The following is an 18488-nucleotide window of genomic DNA, read 5'->3' as shown; positions in this document are numbered from 1 at the left end:
AAACACCCCCATGGCCTGGCCTGGCCCGCTCCTGGCAGCCGTGGGCGTGCAGATGAGGATGGAGTTCCTGCGGCGTACGTTCTGGGCGGCCACCCGGCAGGTGGGTGCCAGGGGTCGGGGGGGGGGGGCTGGACGCTCAGGGTGAGGACCCCCGACCTGTGCACCTGGCTGCTGCCATGAGCAAGGCCCTGCCTGCATCTCAGCGCCCGGACCCCCTGCACACACTCCCCGCGCGTACACGCAAGGCACGCGCCACGGGCGCACCGCACAAGCACACACACACGTCACACCGTGCACATACCCCTTGAGTACACACCGCATTCACCAAACGGGTATGGGGCACACCCCTGCACACACATCACAGGTGTGCCGTGGACTCCATCCCCACACAGATGCATCACACACACGCACACACCACACACACAGGTGCACAGCTCATGGTTCCCCTCTTCCCTCCAGTGCGGCGCTGCGGAGGGTCCGTGCCCGGAGAGCTGCCAGGACAGTGTGAGCTCCCCACGGGGGGAATACGGTGGGAGAGGGAAGCAGCCCCCAGCCCGCGTCCTCCCGATGGGCCAGCCCCTCCTTCCCTGCAGCCCGGGCTCCACACAGAGGGCCTCCCTACACGGTCGGGCAGGCAGGGGCCGGGGCTCAGCGGCAGGGCCTGGCCTTGACCTCCTTCTGGGTCTCTTCCCAGGGCCTGGACTGCTTCGTCATAGACAACAACGGATTCATCCTGATCTCGGAGAGGCCCCAGGAGGTAAGGCACTCGGGAGGCCCAGCGGCCTCGATGGTCAGAGAAAGCCCAGGGCCAACTAGAGGAAAAGGTCTGATGAAAACGGAGTCTCTTCCTAGAACCACAGCCAGCACCGCAAGACCCCCAGATCCAGACTTCTCAACTCACACGCCCAGAGGAAACCGCTCCTACTGCCCACCCTCTACCCCCTCCGCCTCTCCCCTCTCCCATCAGTCCGTTCAGGCGGCTGTAACAAAACCCACAGACTGGGCAGCTTACAAACCACAGTTCTGGGGGCGGGAGATGCGAGACCAGGGTGCCAGGGGCCGGGGTAGGCCCCGTCCAGGTTGCAGGGCTCTCACTGTGCCCCCTCCTGGCGCGAGGGACAGGGAGGCCTCTGGGGTCTCTTTTCTAAGGGCACCAACCCCACTGTGAGGGCTCTGCCCTGGGGGGCGTTTCAGCATGTGAATCTGGGGGACACACAGGCCACAGCGCCCACCCTTCTATCTCCTTGGGGCCGGGTCCAGGCCTTCCCGCTTCCCGTCTGGACCTCCCTTGTGGGAAATTCTGTCCTAACCCTCCAACCTGGCTTTGCTGCGAAGGGAGTGAACGGTGGCACTCCCCATCACACGGCACGGCTGCGCACCCAGGAACCCCACGTGCCCAGACCGGCCGAGGAGAAGGTACAGCCACAACCTTGTATTTGCTGAGCCCCAAGTTATTTATTTAGCCAGAAATTACACCTGAACCAATGCTGAACACATTCACCTAAAGCGATGCCTTGAAATGAGCCAGGAGCATCAAGGGGCCTCCAGCCTAAGGGACACGGGGTGTGGTCCAGCGGGAGCTTTGCCACTAATCAGACGTGTGGTTGGGTGGCCTGGGCCCATCTCCCCCTCTTGGAATAAGGGCCTGGGCTGCGTGATTTCTCAGGTCTGGGTGCCCAGGTGCCGCAGAGCCGTGGGGAGCGAGCCGATCTATGACAGCAAAGTTACTCAGACTTATATTTCTCTAAGTACGTGTCTACTCAGCGCATTTACCCTTATGTTCTCAGCCATTACATTATCTTATCACCCCGTGTGTAGTTTTAAAAGGCACCTCACATCCTTTGTAAAACAGAGGACGTAAGTGAAATCTAATTTTCGTCACAGGGTTGGGACCTTCCAGGGGCTTCCACACAGCCCCCTCCCCCCCAACCAGGCCCCATCAGGGGTGGGACGTCCCTCCATCATCTCTGGTGACATTATTAGGCTCATTTTATACCCAAGGGACAAACTGAGGCTCTGCCAGTTTAGGTTATTAACCCAAAAGCTCAGGGCTGCAGAAGAGGCAAACTTTGAACCTAGAGATACACGTAGAGCCGCAACGGGGGGGAGGTTCTAGAAGAGCCCTCCCGGGAGGGGGAGCAGGCTGCGGGAGCAGTGGCTTTGATGGGACCGAGAATTTGTAGGGCGGGGCTGGCGTCCTCGCTGGGCTGGCGGGTGTGGCATCCGGTCTGCCAGGGGTCATCCTCCCGCCGAGCCCCTGCCCCAGGTCATTAGGACCCAGAAGGCCTGGCCTGCGTCAGTCTCCGGGGCTGGTGCCGGGGCTCTGGGGGCTCTGCGGGTGGCGGTCTCCTCCCCCTGGACGGCTCTGACCCCAGACTGGGCTGTGAGGCTCTGAGACGGCTGGAGGGGGTAACGGCGTGTGCGGGCAGCCCTGTGTCAGGAGTCACGACGCCTGTGCTCGGTGGACACTGGAGACTAGAGCGAGGCCTGGCCTGAAGGTCCGCGGAGCACGGAGCTGGAAGCCGGGCGCTGACTGTCCAGCCATCCAGCCATTTCTGCTTTTTTTAAACTCCTTCACTCCACAGCCCTGCCGCACTTACCTGTTGCTCTGTAACAAGTCACCCCCAGCTGGAGGGCTTACACCCCAAGACCCACGATCTCCCAGCCTCTGTGGTGAGGAGCCGGTGTGCTCGGCGGGCGGGCCAGGCTCGGGGTCTCCATGAGGCATCAGCGGGGCCTGACCTGCGAAGGGCCAGATCCCGCTGCCCCGGGGGCCTCCTGGGCTGCGGAGAGCCAGTGAATGTCAGCGGCATGAGGCCGCGGTGCCCTGGGACCGGCTCTCAGAAGGGATAGCGCCACTTGGACCGTGTTCTGTTCACTAGAAGCAGGTCGCTGGGTCCAGCCTACACGCAGGGGAAGGGTACAGAGCCCTGAGGCCCAGGAGGCTGGGCGACTGTGACCCGTCCAGGCTCTCCCACCACAGACCCCTACCCCCTCCCCAGACACACCCAAGAGCCTCAAGGGCCCGTGACCTGGCCCCTCCCCCTTCGTTTGCCCCTCCCCCTTTCCTCCCTGGGCCTCAGAGTGCGGTAGGGGGACCAGTAGCCTCTGGGGAATTGATAGAAATGCAAGTTCTCAGGCCCTGCCCCAGACCGAGTGAACCAGAAACTGGGAGTGGGCGACCACCTGCACTGCAAGCTCCCCCCACCCCCCCGAATGTAATGAGGTCCAAGGACCACTGCCCGGGCCTCTGCCAGTGGTCTGGACGCACCTTGCCACCTGGGCTCACGTGCCGGAAGGCCCAGGTGACACTCCCTGTTCTGCCAGGTCCGTCCCGGGGCCCAGGGAGGGAGGCCTGTTGCTTCCATGGTGCCAGTGGGGGCTGCCCTCCCGGAGAAGAGGCGGGTGCTCTCTGCCAGGGCAGCCTGTCCTGGAGGTCACGTTGAACGGGGGGCACCTTTCTCCAGTGTCCAGGAGCTTGTCTTACTCTCAGGAAACTCCCCTTCCAGAATCAGGGGTCTGGACAGCGGGGATATCGGTGAATACGCCTGGAGTCAGGACAGACTCGGGGGACAGGCTCGTGGGGAGGGAGCCAGCCTCCCCAGGAGCCTCGGTTCCACCCCGATCAGGAGGCTCAGATCACTCAGCCTCGCCCTGGTCGCTTCCCTCACTCTGCCCTTCAGCAAATGCGCAAACAATCACCATGGCCTCTGGGGATCTGCCCGCCAGGATCTCGCTGTCTGGTAGCACAGACACACACACATGCACATGCATAAAACACACACGACAAATCAAGTTTCACCTTCCTGCACGCGATTCACCCAGAAGTGTTCAAAGAATTCTGCACCTTTTAAAAACAAATCTGATTGCAACGCCTAGATTGATTTCACACCAACTTAGAATTAAAAGCACTGAGAGGCGTGGCTGGAGCTGTCCCAGGAGAGGGCCGGTGGAGTGGAGTCAGATGGGCCACGATTCAAGGGCGTCTGGAGAGGAAACCCAAACACAGGTAAAGTCTGGCACTCAGAGCAATGTCCTCATCCTGCTTTCCCCCCTCCTCGCCCTCACAGATGGGACGATTCCTGGGGGAGGTGGACGGCGCCCTCATGACCCAGCTGCTCAGCATGGGGGTGTTCAGCCGGTAAGTAGGGCAGGCGTCACACACCCCCCCGGAATACACACTGAGGAGGGGGGGTCGGATGCTAAATGGACCAGACAGACTTCAGAGCCCGACCTCAGAACCCACAGTGAGCCCCACAGGGCTCCAGAAGCAGCCTTTCTGAAGCCTGGAACTTGATGGGGGCGGGGGAGGGGGGAGGACGGGGAGGGGGGAGAGGGGCTGAGGTCATGTGACCCTTAGCAGGAAAACCAGATTTGCCGTTCGTTGTCTTTGAAGCACAAAGACAAGAACAGAAATGTCGTTTTCTGACCTGCTGCTCACGCACCCTCCTGGATCCAGGTGTCCAAAAACCTGGCTGCAAACTCCCCCAGGGCGGGGGCGGGGCGGGGGATGGGGTCCGGACTGCCATGCCCTGCTTCTGGTTTCAGAGTGACCATGTACGACTACCAGGCCATGTGCAAACCTCAGACCCACCACCACAGCGCCTCCCAGCCCCTGGTCAGCGTGAGTGCCACCCCAGACCCCGCCCCCGCCGGACGCCAGCCTGTCCCTTTCTCTCCAGGGCCCCAGGGCCACTCAGTCCTCTCCCAGCGCTCCCCGCATGCAGCCCGCTCCCCCGCACCAGGGTCTTATCTGGGCGGCCTCAGGGCAATTGCTCTGGCAGAGGAACAGGCTGCAGCCCCTTTCTTGACTGGTTCCCCACCTTCACCCCCAGTGCCGTCCACACATCATCAGGGACCCCAGAGATGCCACCCAGTGTGATGACAGGCATCGTCCGCCCTACAGTAGGAATTCCCCAGAAACCGCAGCTTCCCGCTGCTCCCGCTGCCGGGAAGGGGCGGGGGAGACCCCGGGGTGTGGTCTCTGATGGTGCAGAGCGAGGGGGCCCTGGGGCTCACGGTGTGTTCCCTCTCCTCCCAGCCCATCGCTGCCCTCCTGACTGCTACCAGGTGGCTGGTGAACGAGCTCTTGCTGTGAGTGAGGGGCGGGGGGGCTTTGTGCAGGGGTGGTTTATGAGGGAGCCCTTTGAGGGGAGCTGCCGAGGTCCCCACAACCCCAAAGGAGGAGGGTGAGGTCCCCAGGTGGAACCGGCCAGGCCTGTATGGGACGCCCCTCCTACATGCCGCTGCCACCAGGAGCCCTCAGCAGGGACAAGGGTGTCCTGGGGGCGAGAGGCAGACAGCTTGGGGCCCCACTGGAGAGGGCAAGCAGGTCTCCAAGATTCACTTGTGCCTGACAGGCTCCTGCTGGAGTGGAGCGCCTGGGGCTCCTGGCGTGGGGACAGCGGGGCCGAGGGTGAGTGTTGTTCCAGCCTCCACCTGGAAACCGTCACCTCAGGGGGAGGGGCGGGGGCTCCGGAGTCCACCGCTCACATCTGTCCTGTCGGCTTCTCTCATCACCTTCCCTCACCCCTGTGTGACGTCACACCATCCCGGGTACCACCAATCCACGTGACATCATCCATCCCACGTGACGTCATTCACCCCGTGTAACATCATCCACCTCGTGTGACATCATCCATCCCATGTGATGTCATTCATCCCGTGTGACATCACGCCCACATGTGACATCACCACCTGTTTGATATCATCACCACCCCATGCCGTGCACGGGTCCTGGGCAGCCAAGGCCGTCTTCCATCACTGTAAGTAGGGCGGCCAAGGAGCTGGGTGCTGGGCTGGGCGCTGTCCCGGGAAGCTCCCTCCATCTGGACCCCCTGACTCCAAAGGCCCCTCCCAACTTACAGCCCTGCTCCTTCGGGGTGTGGGTGTAGCCCAGAGCTCATCCCACGCAAGCGCAGCCCTGCCCCAGGGAAATGCAGCAGCCCAGCCCTCTCCTGGTCTGAGAGCGCTTACAGCGCCAGGAGAAAATCTGTGTGGCCCCGAGGCCGTGGCCCCTCGCGGGCGAGCGGGGTCTGCTCCCCCAGGGGTGGGCGTGGGCCCTCCGGGGCGGCTGCCAGGCCTTTGCCCTGGGTTAGCTGAGTCCTTTCTGGGCCGACTCGAGGGACCACACAGGCCCCACTGAGGAGCCCAGGAAGCTGGGCGCGGGGCCCCCGCCTGTCTCTCCAAGTAGCCACGGGGGCAGGGGGCGGGGGCAGACCCAGGGCTTGTCCAGGAGCTTCCCCCCTGCACGGAGGGAGGGGGGAGAGGACGAAGGGCTGCCGTCTCCCAGGGCCCCCCCCAGCCCCTGCCCTCCTCTCAGCCCCTGGACGTCACTGCTGATGGTGAGGAGAGAGACAAGTATCCCCAAGGGTCCCCAAGCGCGTCACCCACACGCAGCCACTCCCCTCCCCCGGCCCCAAGTCCTGGCCGGGAGCCACCTGCCAGTGGACAGGTGTCTCACTCCTGGCGCGGTGACCACACTGCCCGGGGCGTCAAAGCCCATCCCTGCAGCTGTGGCCGAGGCGCCCCTGAATCCACGCCCTCTCCGTGTCCCCGCAGCCCACAAGCACAAGAAGCAGGACGTGCTGCAGCCCTGCGACACCACCTACCCCGCGTTCGTGCACGAGACGGCCATCCGGGGGGCCAACGGCATCGTGGAGTGCGGGGGCTGCCAGAAGTGAGAGGGGCTGAGCGGGACGGGGGAGGGATACCCGCGGGCGAGGCTCAGAGCAGAGACCACAGGCTGCGCGCCCAGGGCACCAAGTGCGGGGCTGGCCTGGGACGGAGAGGCGGCCCGAGGCCAGGGCAGGCTCGAGGAAGGGGCGCCAGCTCTCCCTTAGACGTCCGTCCACACAGAGGACTGAGAGGCCCCGGGATGCTCCTGGGAGTGGCTGGGGCACCTGGCACTTCCATCCCTGGGTCCCACTCCCGAGGGGAGGTCGCTGGTCCCCGAGCTCCGCCAGGCCCTGACCCAGGGAGGAAGGGAGGCCTGGCTGAAAGTGCTGGCCCGCTGACTCTCACCTGGACCCTGGGCCGGCCCACCCCCAGGAGGTTCTGTCCTGACCCCGAGGCTATGGTCTCCCCTAGGCTGTGCTGGAGGGAGGGATTCTACCATCACCGCAGCCAGTTTCTCGGGAATATTGTTATTTGTACACTTATCTCAGAGGCTGGCAGTGCGGACACACGAGCAGTGTGGGTAAAGCCAAGTCCTCAGAGCAGACGACCTTGATTTAAGAGGGGCTGTGTGGCCTCGGGCGCGTTACTTAACCCGCTTCTGGCTTCAGTTTTCCCACCTGCAAAACACGGATAATACCAACCTCATACGGCGCGGTGAAGGTTAAATATATACGTGTGCCTGTGTGCACATGTGTATGTATGCATGTGCGTGTCCACGTGTGAGTGTGTGCACGTGCATGTAGGAAGTCCTCCACCCCACAGCAGAGGCCGAGCGGTGGCTGTCGCCAACGCACTGGCCGAGCGAGGGATCACGACTGGCTTGCACCTGCGCTCCCTGCCCTCCAGGTGGCGTGTGGGACTGTGGGACCACCTCACGGCCCGGCGCGAGCACTGCATCCCCGCCCGGAGCAGGGGCGGCCGCGCAGCCCTGTTTGCTTGGGACAGTCCTGACTTGCTGTCCCCATGTGCGTCAACAGCAGCTCCTGTCCCCTCCCCCGCAGATGTTTGGGCTTCCTCACTTCCAATCTGCTAGGAAAGGAGCAGAGCAGCTGCAAAGGCTCGTGGGGAAAATAAGCCATGCAGCCCATCGGTTGCTGGGACGGTTCCCGGGCTGCCCCCCGCCCCCCCGGGCTGACCCGGCCCCTCCTCACACCCGACTCCAAAAGAGCCTCCCCTACAAGCCCAGGGCCCAGCTGCCGCAGGAACCTCCACAAGCCACCTCTCTGCCGCAGGACGTTCGGGATGCAACAGATTCCCTCCAGCAACCTTCTCCTCCTGGTGACGGACCCCGCCTGTGACTGCAGCGTCTTCCCGCCAGTCCTGCAGGAGCCTACGGAGGTCAAATATATCCTCCCGACCCTCCAGCATGTACGGGCGAGGGAGGGGTGGCGGGTAGGACATGACACTGAGGGGCTCAGATTTTGAGAGGCAGAGGCCAGCCTCCCTTTTGCCACCAACACCACCCCTCCCCCAAGAGCATCGCTACCTGTCCTCCCCCCTCCCCGGGGCCCCGGTGCTGCTTCTGACCCCGGAAGCCACTTCCAAGGCAGCTGGTCCCACCAGAGGTCAGTTCTTCCAGAGCTCGGCCCCCAGGGTCTCCAGTACCAGCTCCGTCGGCAGGTGTGTTCACCTTAACAGGGAGTTCTGCACATAACGCCACGGTCAAGTGTGACAAGATGCGCTCCCGGAAGCTCCGCCGGCGACCGGATGCCTGCCACGCCTTCCATCCAGAGGTAGGGGCGGGGGGGGGGGCTCCACCCCCAAACCCTCAGCCCTGAGCTTGTGCCCTTCAGATGTGAGCGCGTCTGGACACGTGGATGCAGCTGTGAGGGCACCCACACGTGTGCATTCACGCTGGGCCCCGTGTCATTCTGATACTAAGTCAGCGGGAGGGACCCAGGGTGTTTTACAAGGAGAGCCGCACCTCCCAGGGTCGGGGCCCTCAGTGCGTCATGACACAGCCTCTCCGTACGGCCCTCACTGCACTCAGCTCCACGTGGTCCAAGCAAGTAGGAGGAAACCGTTAGGCACGTAATACCGCTGGTGACGGGCCCTGTGCACCCACCACGTAGCTGGGCTCCTTGTACATGGGGCCGTCCCTGCTGGACATGGCTGCCTCCACACCCAAGGTGCTCCCAGAGTCCAGGGCTTCTCTGAAGCCCTTCTAAGAGGATGAGCCCACAGCCCCTCCAAGGCTGGGGCCAGCGAGAAGGCTCGAGTCCAGCTCTGGGGCTGAGTGAGCAGCCTCTGCCCTCCCCTAGAAGGCAGGGGTCTAAGAAAGGGGGCAGTATTCCCTCCGCCTGCTGGAACTTCCGTCTCTCCCCAGCCCCTTGGCCCCTATTAGTTGGCCCCAGCGATCCCTCTCCAGACCCCCGGCCACCTCTGCCTGGGGCGGTCACCCCATCGTGAATGCTCTGGGTTCACAGGAGAATGCCCAGGACTGTGGCGGCACCTCGGACACCTCAGCCTCACTCCCCCTGTTCCTGCTGCCTCTGGGTGCCTGGGTACTGCTGCCCCAGCTGCTGCGGTGACACCTGCTCCGGCCAGCCGGTTTTGACAAGGTGACCCTTCCAGAGACATTGTAAAGAGTCAGCAGCTGAAGTGGGGTCCAGCGCTCTACACTTAGGTTCTCACCCAGGTCCATGCTCATCCAGTCTTGGGCTGATGGTCCCCTGCCCCCAAGATTGCTGGACGGAACCAGAAATCACTCCCAGAGACCTTCCGGGTGCCTGGTACCGTCCACCCCGCGTCTCAATGGGCAGCCTCCCTGCCCTCCTACCTTCTCTTTGGAGTCCAGCGTGAACTCAATTTGGACCAAGACAAAAGAGTTTTGTTCCGTCTATTCCCCAGAAGTCCAGACCCAGCCAAAGAAAGGGGCAGCTCTTCCTAATGAATCTGGTTGGTCTTCAGTAGAATCCAAGGACTTAAATGTACTGAGAAAGAGGAGAGGAATGAGGCCAACAGCAGAAAGGGGAGGAAGGCAGGAACGGGCCCCACGGGAAACACATCTGCCCTAGGGTGAGATGCCTGATGGGGGATCAGCTCAGCCTCCCAGCTGCAGCTCAAAAGATGTGTGTGTGTGTGTGTGTGTGTGTGTGTGTGCGCGCGCGCGTGTGTGTGCGTGTACATGAGAGACAGAGAGACAGGAGACAGAGAGAGACAGAGAAAAGGCAGGGTCCTTTACATGAACATGGCCACGCATGATGTCCACAAACTGTTGCTATTAAAAACATCTTTCCAAAGCCCTAGTGTTTACATCCTTCTAAGAAAAAGCCAGTAGGATAAGCTATACAGCTGCTGCCTCGGAAGAGGGTGCGAAGTCAGGGGAGGTGGCAGGGACGGCTGCAGCCAAGCAGAGGGGTCCCAGGAAAAAGAGGGGTCTTCACGGTGGCATGGTCAGGGGGCTCCTGAGAGCTCCAGGCCCCCAGGAGGTCCAAGTCCCAGGCTGGTCTTTTTCTGGCCACTGATCTACAAGAGAGACTACCTGAATCTGTCCCTGGGGTTGGAACTTTGGGGAACACTGCAATTTGCAAAGCGGACTCCAGTGGGAAGGGAGACACATCTGGGTACCCCTCCCTCAGGGTCTCGGCGCCGGGGCTTCCTCCCCCGTAGAGTCGGCTCCCCAGGGACCACAGTCCCCACTGTGGGAGCAACACTAAAGGCGGAACAGTGCAGAAACTCTGGGGTGGCCTCCGATCTCTGAGTTTAACCGGCCTCCCAGGAGGAGGTCCAGCCCAGCCCCATGACGAGCAAGGACCATGTGCGCTGGGCCTCTGGGGACCCCCTCCCAGCCCCCCACACTCGCACGTGCAAGCTTCCCACCAGCAAACAGCCTCGCCAACTCCTTCAAACACACGATGACGTTCGTGAAGCGCCTTCCACGTGAGGACACGTTACTCTCACTACTGTCACGTTCCCCGTATCTACCTGTGAGGTGGGCACCAGTGGCCCAGTGACAGCTGAACTGGAGCCTCAGAGAAGGTGAGGGCCAAGGCCGGCTCGCTCAGCAGCCAGTTTGCGAGGCAGAACAGTGCTTGGAGAGCTGAACGCACCGTGGAAGGAACAGGCACCAACTCATCCAACCCGTACAACCACCCGCTGCCGTGGGTCCTATTCGCTCCTAGAACAGGAAACCCAGGCTCGGAGTTGAAACCTGGCTCCAAGTTATGGGAAGAGTATTGTGAGGCGTGAACGTGAGGCTCATACACTGAGCCTGAAACTGTGTGGCCTGCAGTCAGCACTAGTTACATGTCACCTACTCTCATCTATCAGAGCATCCTGTTTCGTGGCGGAGAGCCTGGAGAAATGACCATTTGGAGGTCAAGAACAACAGGCGAGGTCACAGGTGCCCACCTGGCGCAGGTGGGCGAGGAGGCAGCGGCGGGCCCGTCTCCCGCCCCCTCGGCTGCTGCAGCCCAGCTCCCCACTTGGTGTCACAGAGACCTCGTGGCAACAGCCCCTCCCTGCTGGGGCCCCTGGCTACCCTGCACCCTTCTGCAGCAACAGTACAAGCCCAGACCCTGACCGCCAGCCTCTCTCCAGGACAGCGTCCCATTCCCCACCCAACCAGGGAGAGCCTTTTCAGGCAAATTTATCAACTATCTTGGCCAGGTAAATTTTTAATATTTATTTATTTATTTAGGCTGCGCCAGGTCTTAGTGGCAGCACACGGGATCTTTAGTGGTGGCATGCAGACTTCTTAGCTGTGGCATGCGAACTCTTAGTTGCAGCATGCATGCAGGATCTAGTTCCCCGACCAGGGATCGAACCAAGGCCCCCTGCATTGGGAACACAGAGTCTTATCCATTGAACCACCAGGGAAGTCCCGGCCACATAATTTAAAAACCAAGCTTAGGCATGCCCTAGAGCCCTCACGCTGCAATTACTGAACCCGTGTGCCACAACTACTGAAGCCTGCGCAGCTACAGCCCGTGCTCCACAACAAAAGAAGACGCCACAATGAGAAGCCCACGCACCGCAACGAAGAGTAGCCCCGGCTCGCCACAACTAGAGAAAGCCTGCGCGCCGCAACGAAGACCCAGTGCAGCCAAAAATGAGGGACTTCCCTGGTGGCACAGTGGTTAAGCATCCGCCTGCCAATGCACAGGACATCGGTTCAAGCCCTGGTCTGAGAAGATCCCACATGCCGCGGAGCAAATAAGCCCGTGCGCCACAACTACTGAGCCTGAGCTCTAGAGCCCGTGAGCCACAACTACCAAAGCCCACGCGCCTAGAGCCTGTGCTCTGAAACGAGAAGCCACTGCAATGAGAAGCCTGCACATGGCAGAGAAGAGTAGCCCCCGCTCACCACAATTAAAGAAAGCCCGTGTGCAGCAGTGAAGACCCAATGCAGCCAAAAATAAATAAACTTAAAAAAATAAATAATTTAATGTAAAAATTAAATAAATGAAAACCAAACTTAGGAAGTGCTGGGGTAACTCCTGGCCTCATCTGCTTCAGCCCCGTCTCCGCATGGCCAGGAGTGGACCGTAAGGCCTGAACTCCCTTTCAGAACCAACGGAAGCAAAAACCGTTTGATACACCGTGGTTCTAACCACCCCCAAAGGACAGCAGGGGGCAGCCTGGCTCAAGCTAAAGAGCCATCACCTTGATTTCTGAGGAACAAAGTTAAAACCAAAGCCATTTAGTCGATGGCAAGATTCTGGGCACAGAGGCCTGAAATCCCTATTCCTATAAACACCGTCACCTCGTGGGAGACCGAGAGCACAAGGTACCGCCAGTGCCTTCCTCAGGGCAGGGATATACTAACTCCTAAGCCTGCCTAGTAATGTGTGTATTTTAGTGGAAGTGCTGCTGTCAGGTAAAAGGCTCCAACCACCGCTTCACAATGCCACGTGGAGTTTCGGTTTGGGAGGGCAAGGGAGCAGACACCTCTCGAAGTCAAGGAAGCAAACACGGAGGAGGAATGAGAGCAAGACGTTGGCAAAGACGCTAGCCAATCCCTGCGGCTCATCTGAGGGATACTGACCTCGGGGAGCTGGGCTCACAGGTGAGAAAGCAGGTCCGGGTCCCAGCAGGCCCGGGCACTGTCCCCAGGCCAGGGCAGCAGTGAGAGGCCTTTCCTCCCGCGTGGCTGGACATCTGCCATCACTGCGGAAGGTAGAGCTGGACTGGACTTGTTTGCCCCAAGGCAGGCAGCTGAAGGTGGGAAAATCCCTCCAGCGGGACACAGGGACTGGGGTCAGTGCTCCGTGCTGAGCAGACCCCTCTGGAGACCAGGGATTATTCCTGGGGTGATTCGGAAGCAACGGCACCTGGAGCCGTCTCCAGGCCGCAGAGCCCTAGCAACCGTCGGCCCAGATTCAAACACATCCCTATCCACTTCCTTTCCAAGGCCACGGACATGGCTGAGAAAGCCTTCCAGCTCAGCAAAGGACTAGGGAAAACCAGGGGGTGTCTGTAGGCCTCGAGGACTGTCACCAAGAACAGGACGCCACCAGTTCCCATTCCCGGGTGACCTACGCAAAAACCCTCAAGTTATTTCTACACTTAAAGTGAGAATTCATCCAAATACTGGAAATCCCCCTGAAAATACTAAATTTACCTAAGGCAAAAGGGTTGGGATCTCCTCTCTTTTCTCAAATTACATGGAAGGGCTAACAAACGCCCAACCTTCGGGTCAATATACACGAGACCCTTTAATCCAGTGTTCTTCTTCGTGTAAAGAAGGCTGGCATGGGCGTCAGACCTGCCCCTTGTAGCCTCCTCACCTATAGAACAAGAGTGAAACACCACAGACGTGTTCGGTGGGTGCTGCATTCAGTGGGATGAGGCATTGAGGCCTTTAACAGATCCCTCTGCATGAGGCACTCCTTAGGGAGTACTTTTGTAACTTTAACAATAAATTCAGAACTGCCCCTTAGAGCTAGCTCTCCCCTCCATTCTACACCTGGTACCCCCAGTTATGATGAAAGCATGAAGGCTGGGAAAATCTGAGTTGGGCGTAAGCACTTTGTTTTTTAAACTGCACCATCTTTATTAACTCATTACTATCCTGCCAGCCTTATAACACATTAAGAAAATTCAATGGAAACGCAAAATACACAAATTACAAGGCGCAAACCCTCAACGTTATATGTGGAAGTGACAGTATACAATGTAACTTTCAAACAACTGGTAGCCCAACTGAGTACACACACCCCCTAAATGTCCTCAGATACTCTATTCAGTATAGAACCTACCCTAGTGGCCAAAGAATTCTATTAATAATTCCACAAGATCTTAACTTGTTGAAAAGTTAGTCCACGGAGAGCTTTTTCAGAATGGTCTTCAGCACTCAGACTGGGACATTTCCAAAAACTTAAGCTTCAGTGACTAAGTTCAGGCTTCAAGTAAGAAGTACCAAAAGCTACGGAAAGGAAAGTTGAGGCAGTAAAAACAACAACAACAAAGTTCATATTCCATTTGGTTCTTTTTATTAGAAGGTGAGCAATACAGCAAGTAGGGAAATCCCATGGTGAATGGAACCATCACATAAATGCCTTTCTGGAATCCCAACCCTCTACGATCCCCAAAATTGTGCTTTGTGGCTTCAGCAACTTATAAACGGTAAGGGGGAAAATACCGAAAAGGCCACTATTTAATGGTGAAAGGATGAAGCTGTTAGCGGTCCTAACCAGCCTAGGACCCAAAAAGAAAATTAAAATCTGCACAGAGCAAGCAAGCCTCTGCCTGCTGAGAGTAAGGCATCCAGGCACCAACCTGTGAGAGTTCTCAGCGAGCTGAGACGTGCGTGAACGGCGGGGTAGGAGCTGCAGACACACCCGTGGATGGGCGTACACGCCGCCACGCTCCCCAGAGCGAGCAGCGGCTGCTACTGGAGGACGTCTTGAGTGGTGTTAGCTTCATTTTCCTAAGGGTTTGTGCTATGTTGAGCCAGATTCCGCTCCTCCTTTGCAGTGTGGGGCGACCGGGCCCTGGACTGCCGCTTCTGTTGGTGGCGTCACAGGGCTGTGCAGACACACGCCCTGTCCCCCGAGGTGCGTGACCGAAGAGCAAGTGTGGCTTCTGATATGTGCTGCTGCTTCATGAAGCGAAGTGTGCTTCCTCCCAGGTGGGCCCGTCCTGCTGGGCTGGGCTTCCCCATGGGAGTGACACCGCTCATCCTTCTGCCGGCACGGCACCAGCTCACCCACTGAGTCTTTCGCTGAGCCCACCCGGCACCCAGGGCAGTGACCTCACTCAGAATCAAAACTCTCGTAAGTTCTTCGCAAGTTCTTCAATGGATTCTTTCTTCCTGGCTCCCAGCTTTTGCTGGAGATTGGAAGGGGCGAGAAAGTATAACCAAGGAAAAACCCCATACTGAATAAATAGGAGACCCTTCCCATTCCCCCAAACACCCCCTGGAGGCTGCCGACCCCCACGCTCGGGGACTCGACGTTCACTGCTAGTCCCCGCCACCCCGAGGATGTAGTTTAACCGCCTGAAATCCTGGCGGAGAGTAAGAAACTGGACTCAAGGGTTATTCTGATGGCCCTCCCATGAGCCCAGGTCAGGATTCCGTGAGCCAGACCCTCCCCTACCGCCTTTTGACACCCTAACAGGGCACCTCTGGGACATGAGCAGCCTTTTTCACTTCGAGCAGCTCTTCAAAGACTTAACAGCTTCCAGGATCTGGCCAGACCCCATGGCAATAACATAGCATTTCCTTGTAAGACTTGCCACCACACTAGCCCTGAAAAGTGGGGTCCTGGGGTGCTGGCCACTCAGGCACTGGCGGGGCAGTGGGCTCTGCTTTAGGGGCATGCCGCTGGCTTTCCTGTTTGTGGAGAGGTGATGCACCTGCCACCCAGGGTCACCAGGACAGCACCACAGGCAAACGCTCTCTCACCCACGTAAATGTGTCAGGGGCACCTGGAATCCCTCTGTGGCTGGCTCCATGCCAGGAACTATGATGCCAGGAAAGGTCGATTTTTATTCCCGGGGGGAGGAAGGGTAGTTTCATGGAGGAAAACGTACAGGGTGGTCCAGAGCTCCACAGCAAGGACACGGAACACTCTCACCCCCGCCCCACCCCTGGCAGCCAGCCGAGTCGCCACCAAGTTGAAGAGGACGCCAGGAAGGGCTGCGATGGGCCCCTGTGCCAACAGTGCCCCCCCCCACCGCCCCTCTGCCAGCCTAAGTGACCTTCCCAAGTAGGTGGCTCTCTCTAATGACACAGTCACTAGAGCCTTGATCTAACACATCCCGTTAGCCTTTCACGCGCTGTTTCCACTGAGAAAACGCACGCTGCTCCCGTCCACCTCGGGGCTCTCAGGAGCGAGAGCGGCCATGCGACTGCCGGGCTGGGCCGTAGGCTCTGCCCCACCAGGGCCCAAGGTATGCCAGCCTTCAGAAGGCACCCTGGTGCACAAGGCATTATACATTCTGGGGCTGTCACCTGATCATCCTGCCGTCGCTTGTGCAAAATTGAAACAGTGTGTGGTACTTGCATGTTTCATTCTATACAAAAATCGTCCCTCCCTCCCCTACCCCTGTGTTTTAAACATTTATATAAATTTTTATTTAAACAGTAAGTTAGAAATCTTATTTACATTAATTTCTTTGTTCTCCCAAAAGCACACCCCCCCCCCCTTATAGGATATAAATGTTCACCGAAACTGGTTTGCGTTACTGTTTTCAGGAGAGAGGAGGGAGAAGAATGAGCCTCCAGCTAAACTGTCCCAACATCTACGAAGAAGCAGGACACGGATCAGAAGCCAGCTTGCCCGGGTCTCACAGTGCCCTCACTCAGCAGACCCAAGAACAAGGCAGGGTTTGGGTCGTCTCTCCTCTTCTCCACCTCTGAGGTGGGATTTATTTTTGTTTTCTCTTCCCAGTCGCAGACCACCTGGAGCCCTGGGGCATCACAAAGCCCACGAGGCTGCCAGGGTTTGGGGCTCCTCCGGTACTGGCGTCACCGGCCAGTGAGGGGGCCTGCAGGCACCGCAGGCCCTGGTTAAGGGTCACAGTCCCCGGGCACCGGCAGGTATCACAGTGCATCTTCTTCACTGCAGCCTCCGCCGATCATGAAGCGGAACTCCTGGAGGTTCGAGACACCGTGGAAGTGAACGAAAGCGCCGGCCACCACGAAGATGTGGAAGAGCTGATGGGAGTGGAACTGGAGCAGGGCGGGGTGTGGGGGGAGAGAGACACATTGTTAAACGTTGGCAGAAGGTCCTGAAGATCATTTACGCTGAGCAGGGGGCGGGAGTGGATGCCACAGCTCAGATTCCAGGCATCCACAGACCTCGGAGCATGCAGCAGGCATATCACATTCTGCTGAGTTGAAGGCCAGCTGTCCCCACAGAAATCAAGCTGCAGCCCTAAGCTCGAGACATGAACACATGCGTGCCTGACACTGGGGACTTGGCGGACTCGGGGCAGGTGCTGCCAACAGGCCACAAAGCCCTGAGGACCCCATGATGCCGAGCAGCGGGCGATGGTCAGACACAGGGGTGTTTCCCTCACTGCTGTCATGGACTAGGACATCATTTATATGCTGCTCTCCTAGGAAACAAAGGGACTTCCAGGATGGGGTAGAGGGTCAAAATACCTGCTGGCTAGAGTTTCCTTCAGCTCTAAGACGCCAGAATTACATGAAGATACGACATCAAAAGACTAGTAGAGGGGGACTTCCCTGCTGGCGCAGTGGTTAAGAATCCACCTGCCAATGCAGGGGACACGGGTTTGAGTCCTGGTCCGGGAAGATCCCACATGCCGCGGAGCAACTAAGCCCACACGCCACACTACTGAAGCCCACGCGCCACAACTACTGAAGCCCGTGCGCCACAACTACTGAAGCCCGTGTGCCGCAACTACTAAAGCCCGCACGCCTAGAGCCTGTGCTCCACAACAAGGGAAGCCACCGCAATGAGAAGCCCACGTACCGCAACGCAGAGCAGCCTCCCCGCTCGCTGCAACTAGACAAAGCCTGCGCACGGCAACGAAGACCCAACACAGCCAAAAATAAATAAAATAAATAAATTTATTTTTTAAAAAAGACTAGGAAAGGAACTTCACTGGTGGCGCAGTGGTTAAGAATCTACCTGCCAATGCAGGGGACACGGGTTTGAGCCCTGGTCCGGGAAGATCCCACATGCCGCGGAGGAACTAAGCCCATGCGCCACAACTACTGAGCCCACGCACCTAGAGCCCGTGCTCTGCAACAAGAGAAGCCACTGTAATGAGAAGCCCGTGCACTGCAATGAAGAGTAGCCCCCGCTCGCCGCAACTAGAGAAAGCCCGCGTGCAGCAACGAAGACCCAACGCAGCCAAAAATAAATAAATAAATGTATTTATTTATTATTATTATTATTATTTTAAAAGGACTAGGAAAGCAGGGCCTTCTACTTCCTTCTCAAGTCAGAGGCTGGTCTACAAGCATGTGATGGTTCTGATTTAACTCGTTCTGTTGAATGCTAGTTCATATCAAAGGGGGTTACTGCTCAGTGTACCAAGTATCACTTCAAAACTTACACTATTCTCTCATTATAGTCTCAACATGAAAAATGGCAAAACTAATTATCAAGGGAAAGACATTGATTTCAGAAGTGTCAACTAGACGGATCCACAAGCCACTTCCGAAGAAATACTTCCCAGGAAACCAAAGGGGATGCATTTTCCAAAAAGGCGGGGAGGGGTGTGAAAATTTCTCCATATCAGTGTCAAAACCATGATGAGGCAATCTCAGAAAGATAAATTTGGTCATTTGAAGTTCCAAAGATGACCTAAGTTAGCATCTTCTTTCATATGAATAGTAAGCTTTGAAGAGACAGAGAACCAGCTCAGTTTGTGATCATCAGTAGCTG

The 18488-nt window shown here is 58.3% G+C and overlaps 2 protein-coding genes across 4 annotated transcripts in view; one reads left to right on the top strand and one right to left on the bottom strand.

The window, feature by feature from the left end:
• The window catches only part of CACNA2D4 (calcium voltage-gated channel auxiliary subunit alpha2delta 4), a 97247-nt gene extending 87471 nt beyond the window's left edge, over window positions 1-9776 (top strand). The window contains exons 34-45 of the mRNA XM_060307002.1: window positions 39-100; window positions 460-504; window positions 695-757; window positions 4071-4141; window positions 4549-4624; window positions 5042-5094; window positions 5361-5416; window positions 5745-5765; window positions 6562-6679; window positions 7911-8023; window positions 8329-8411; window positions 9105-9776. Of these exons, the coding sequence (XP_060162985.1) occupies window positions 39-100; window positions 460-504; window positions 695-757; window positions 4071-4141; window positions 4549-4624; window positions 5042-5094; window positions 5361-5416; window positions 5745-5765; window positions 6562-6679; window positions 7911-8023; window positions 8329-8411; window positions 9105-9209 (866 nt within the window). The 3' untranslated portion in view covers window positions 9210-9776. The remainder of the gene's footprint in view (window positions 1-38; window positions 101-459; window positions 505-694; window positions 758-4070; window positions 4142-4548; window positions 4625-5041; window positions 5095-5360; window positions 5417-5744; window positions 5766-6561; window positions 6680-7910; window positions 8024-8328; window positions 8412-9104) is intronic.
• Window positions 9777-14072: 4296 nt separating this feature from the next.
• Window positions 14073-18488, bottom strand: part of ADIPOR2 (adiponectin receptor 2) — a 52262-nt gene continuing 47846 nt past the window's right edge. For all 3 annotated transcript variants that reach the window (XM_030834814.3, XM_030834811.3, XM_030834810.3), the window contains one exon: window positions 14073-16798. In XM_030834814.3, coding sequence (XP_030690674.1) covers window positions 16670-16798 — 129 coding nt within the window. In that variant the 3' untranslated portion in view covers window positions 14073-16669. The remainder of the gene's footprint in view (window positions 16799-18488) is intronic.

Source organism: Globicephala melas, chromosome 10, assembly GCF_963455315.2.
Source record: "Globicephala melas chromosome 10, mGloMel1.2, whole genome shotgun sequence".
Lineage (NCBI taxonomy): Eukaryota > Metazoa > Chordata > Mammalia > Artiodactyla > Delphinidae > Globicephala > Globicephala melas.
This window is presented reverse-complemented; position numbering and strand designations above follow the sequence as displayed.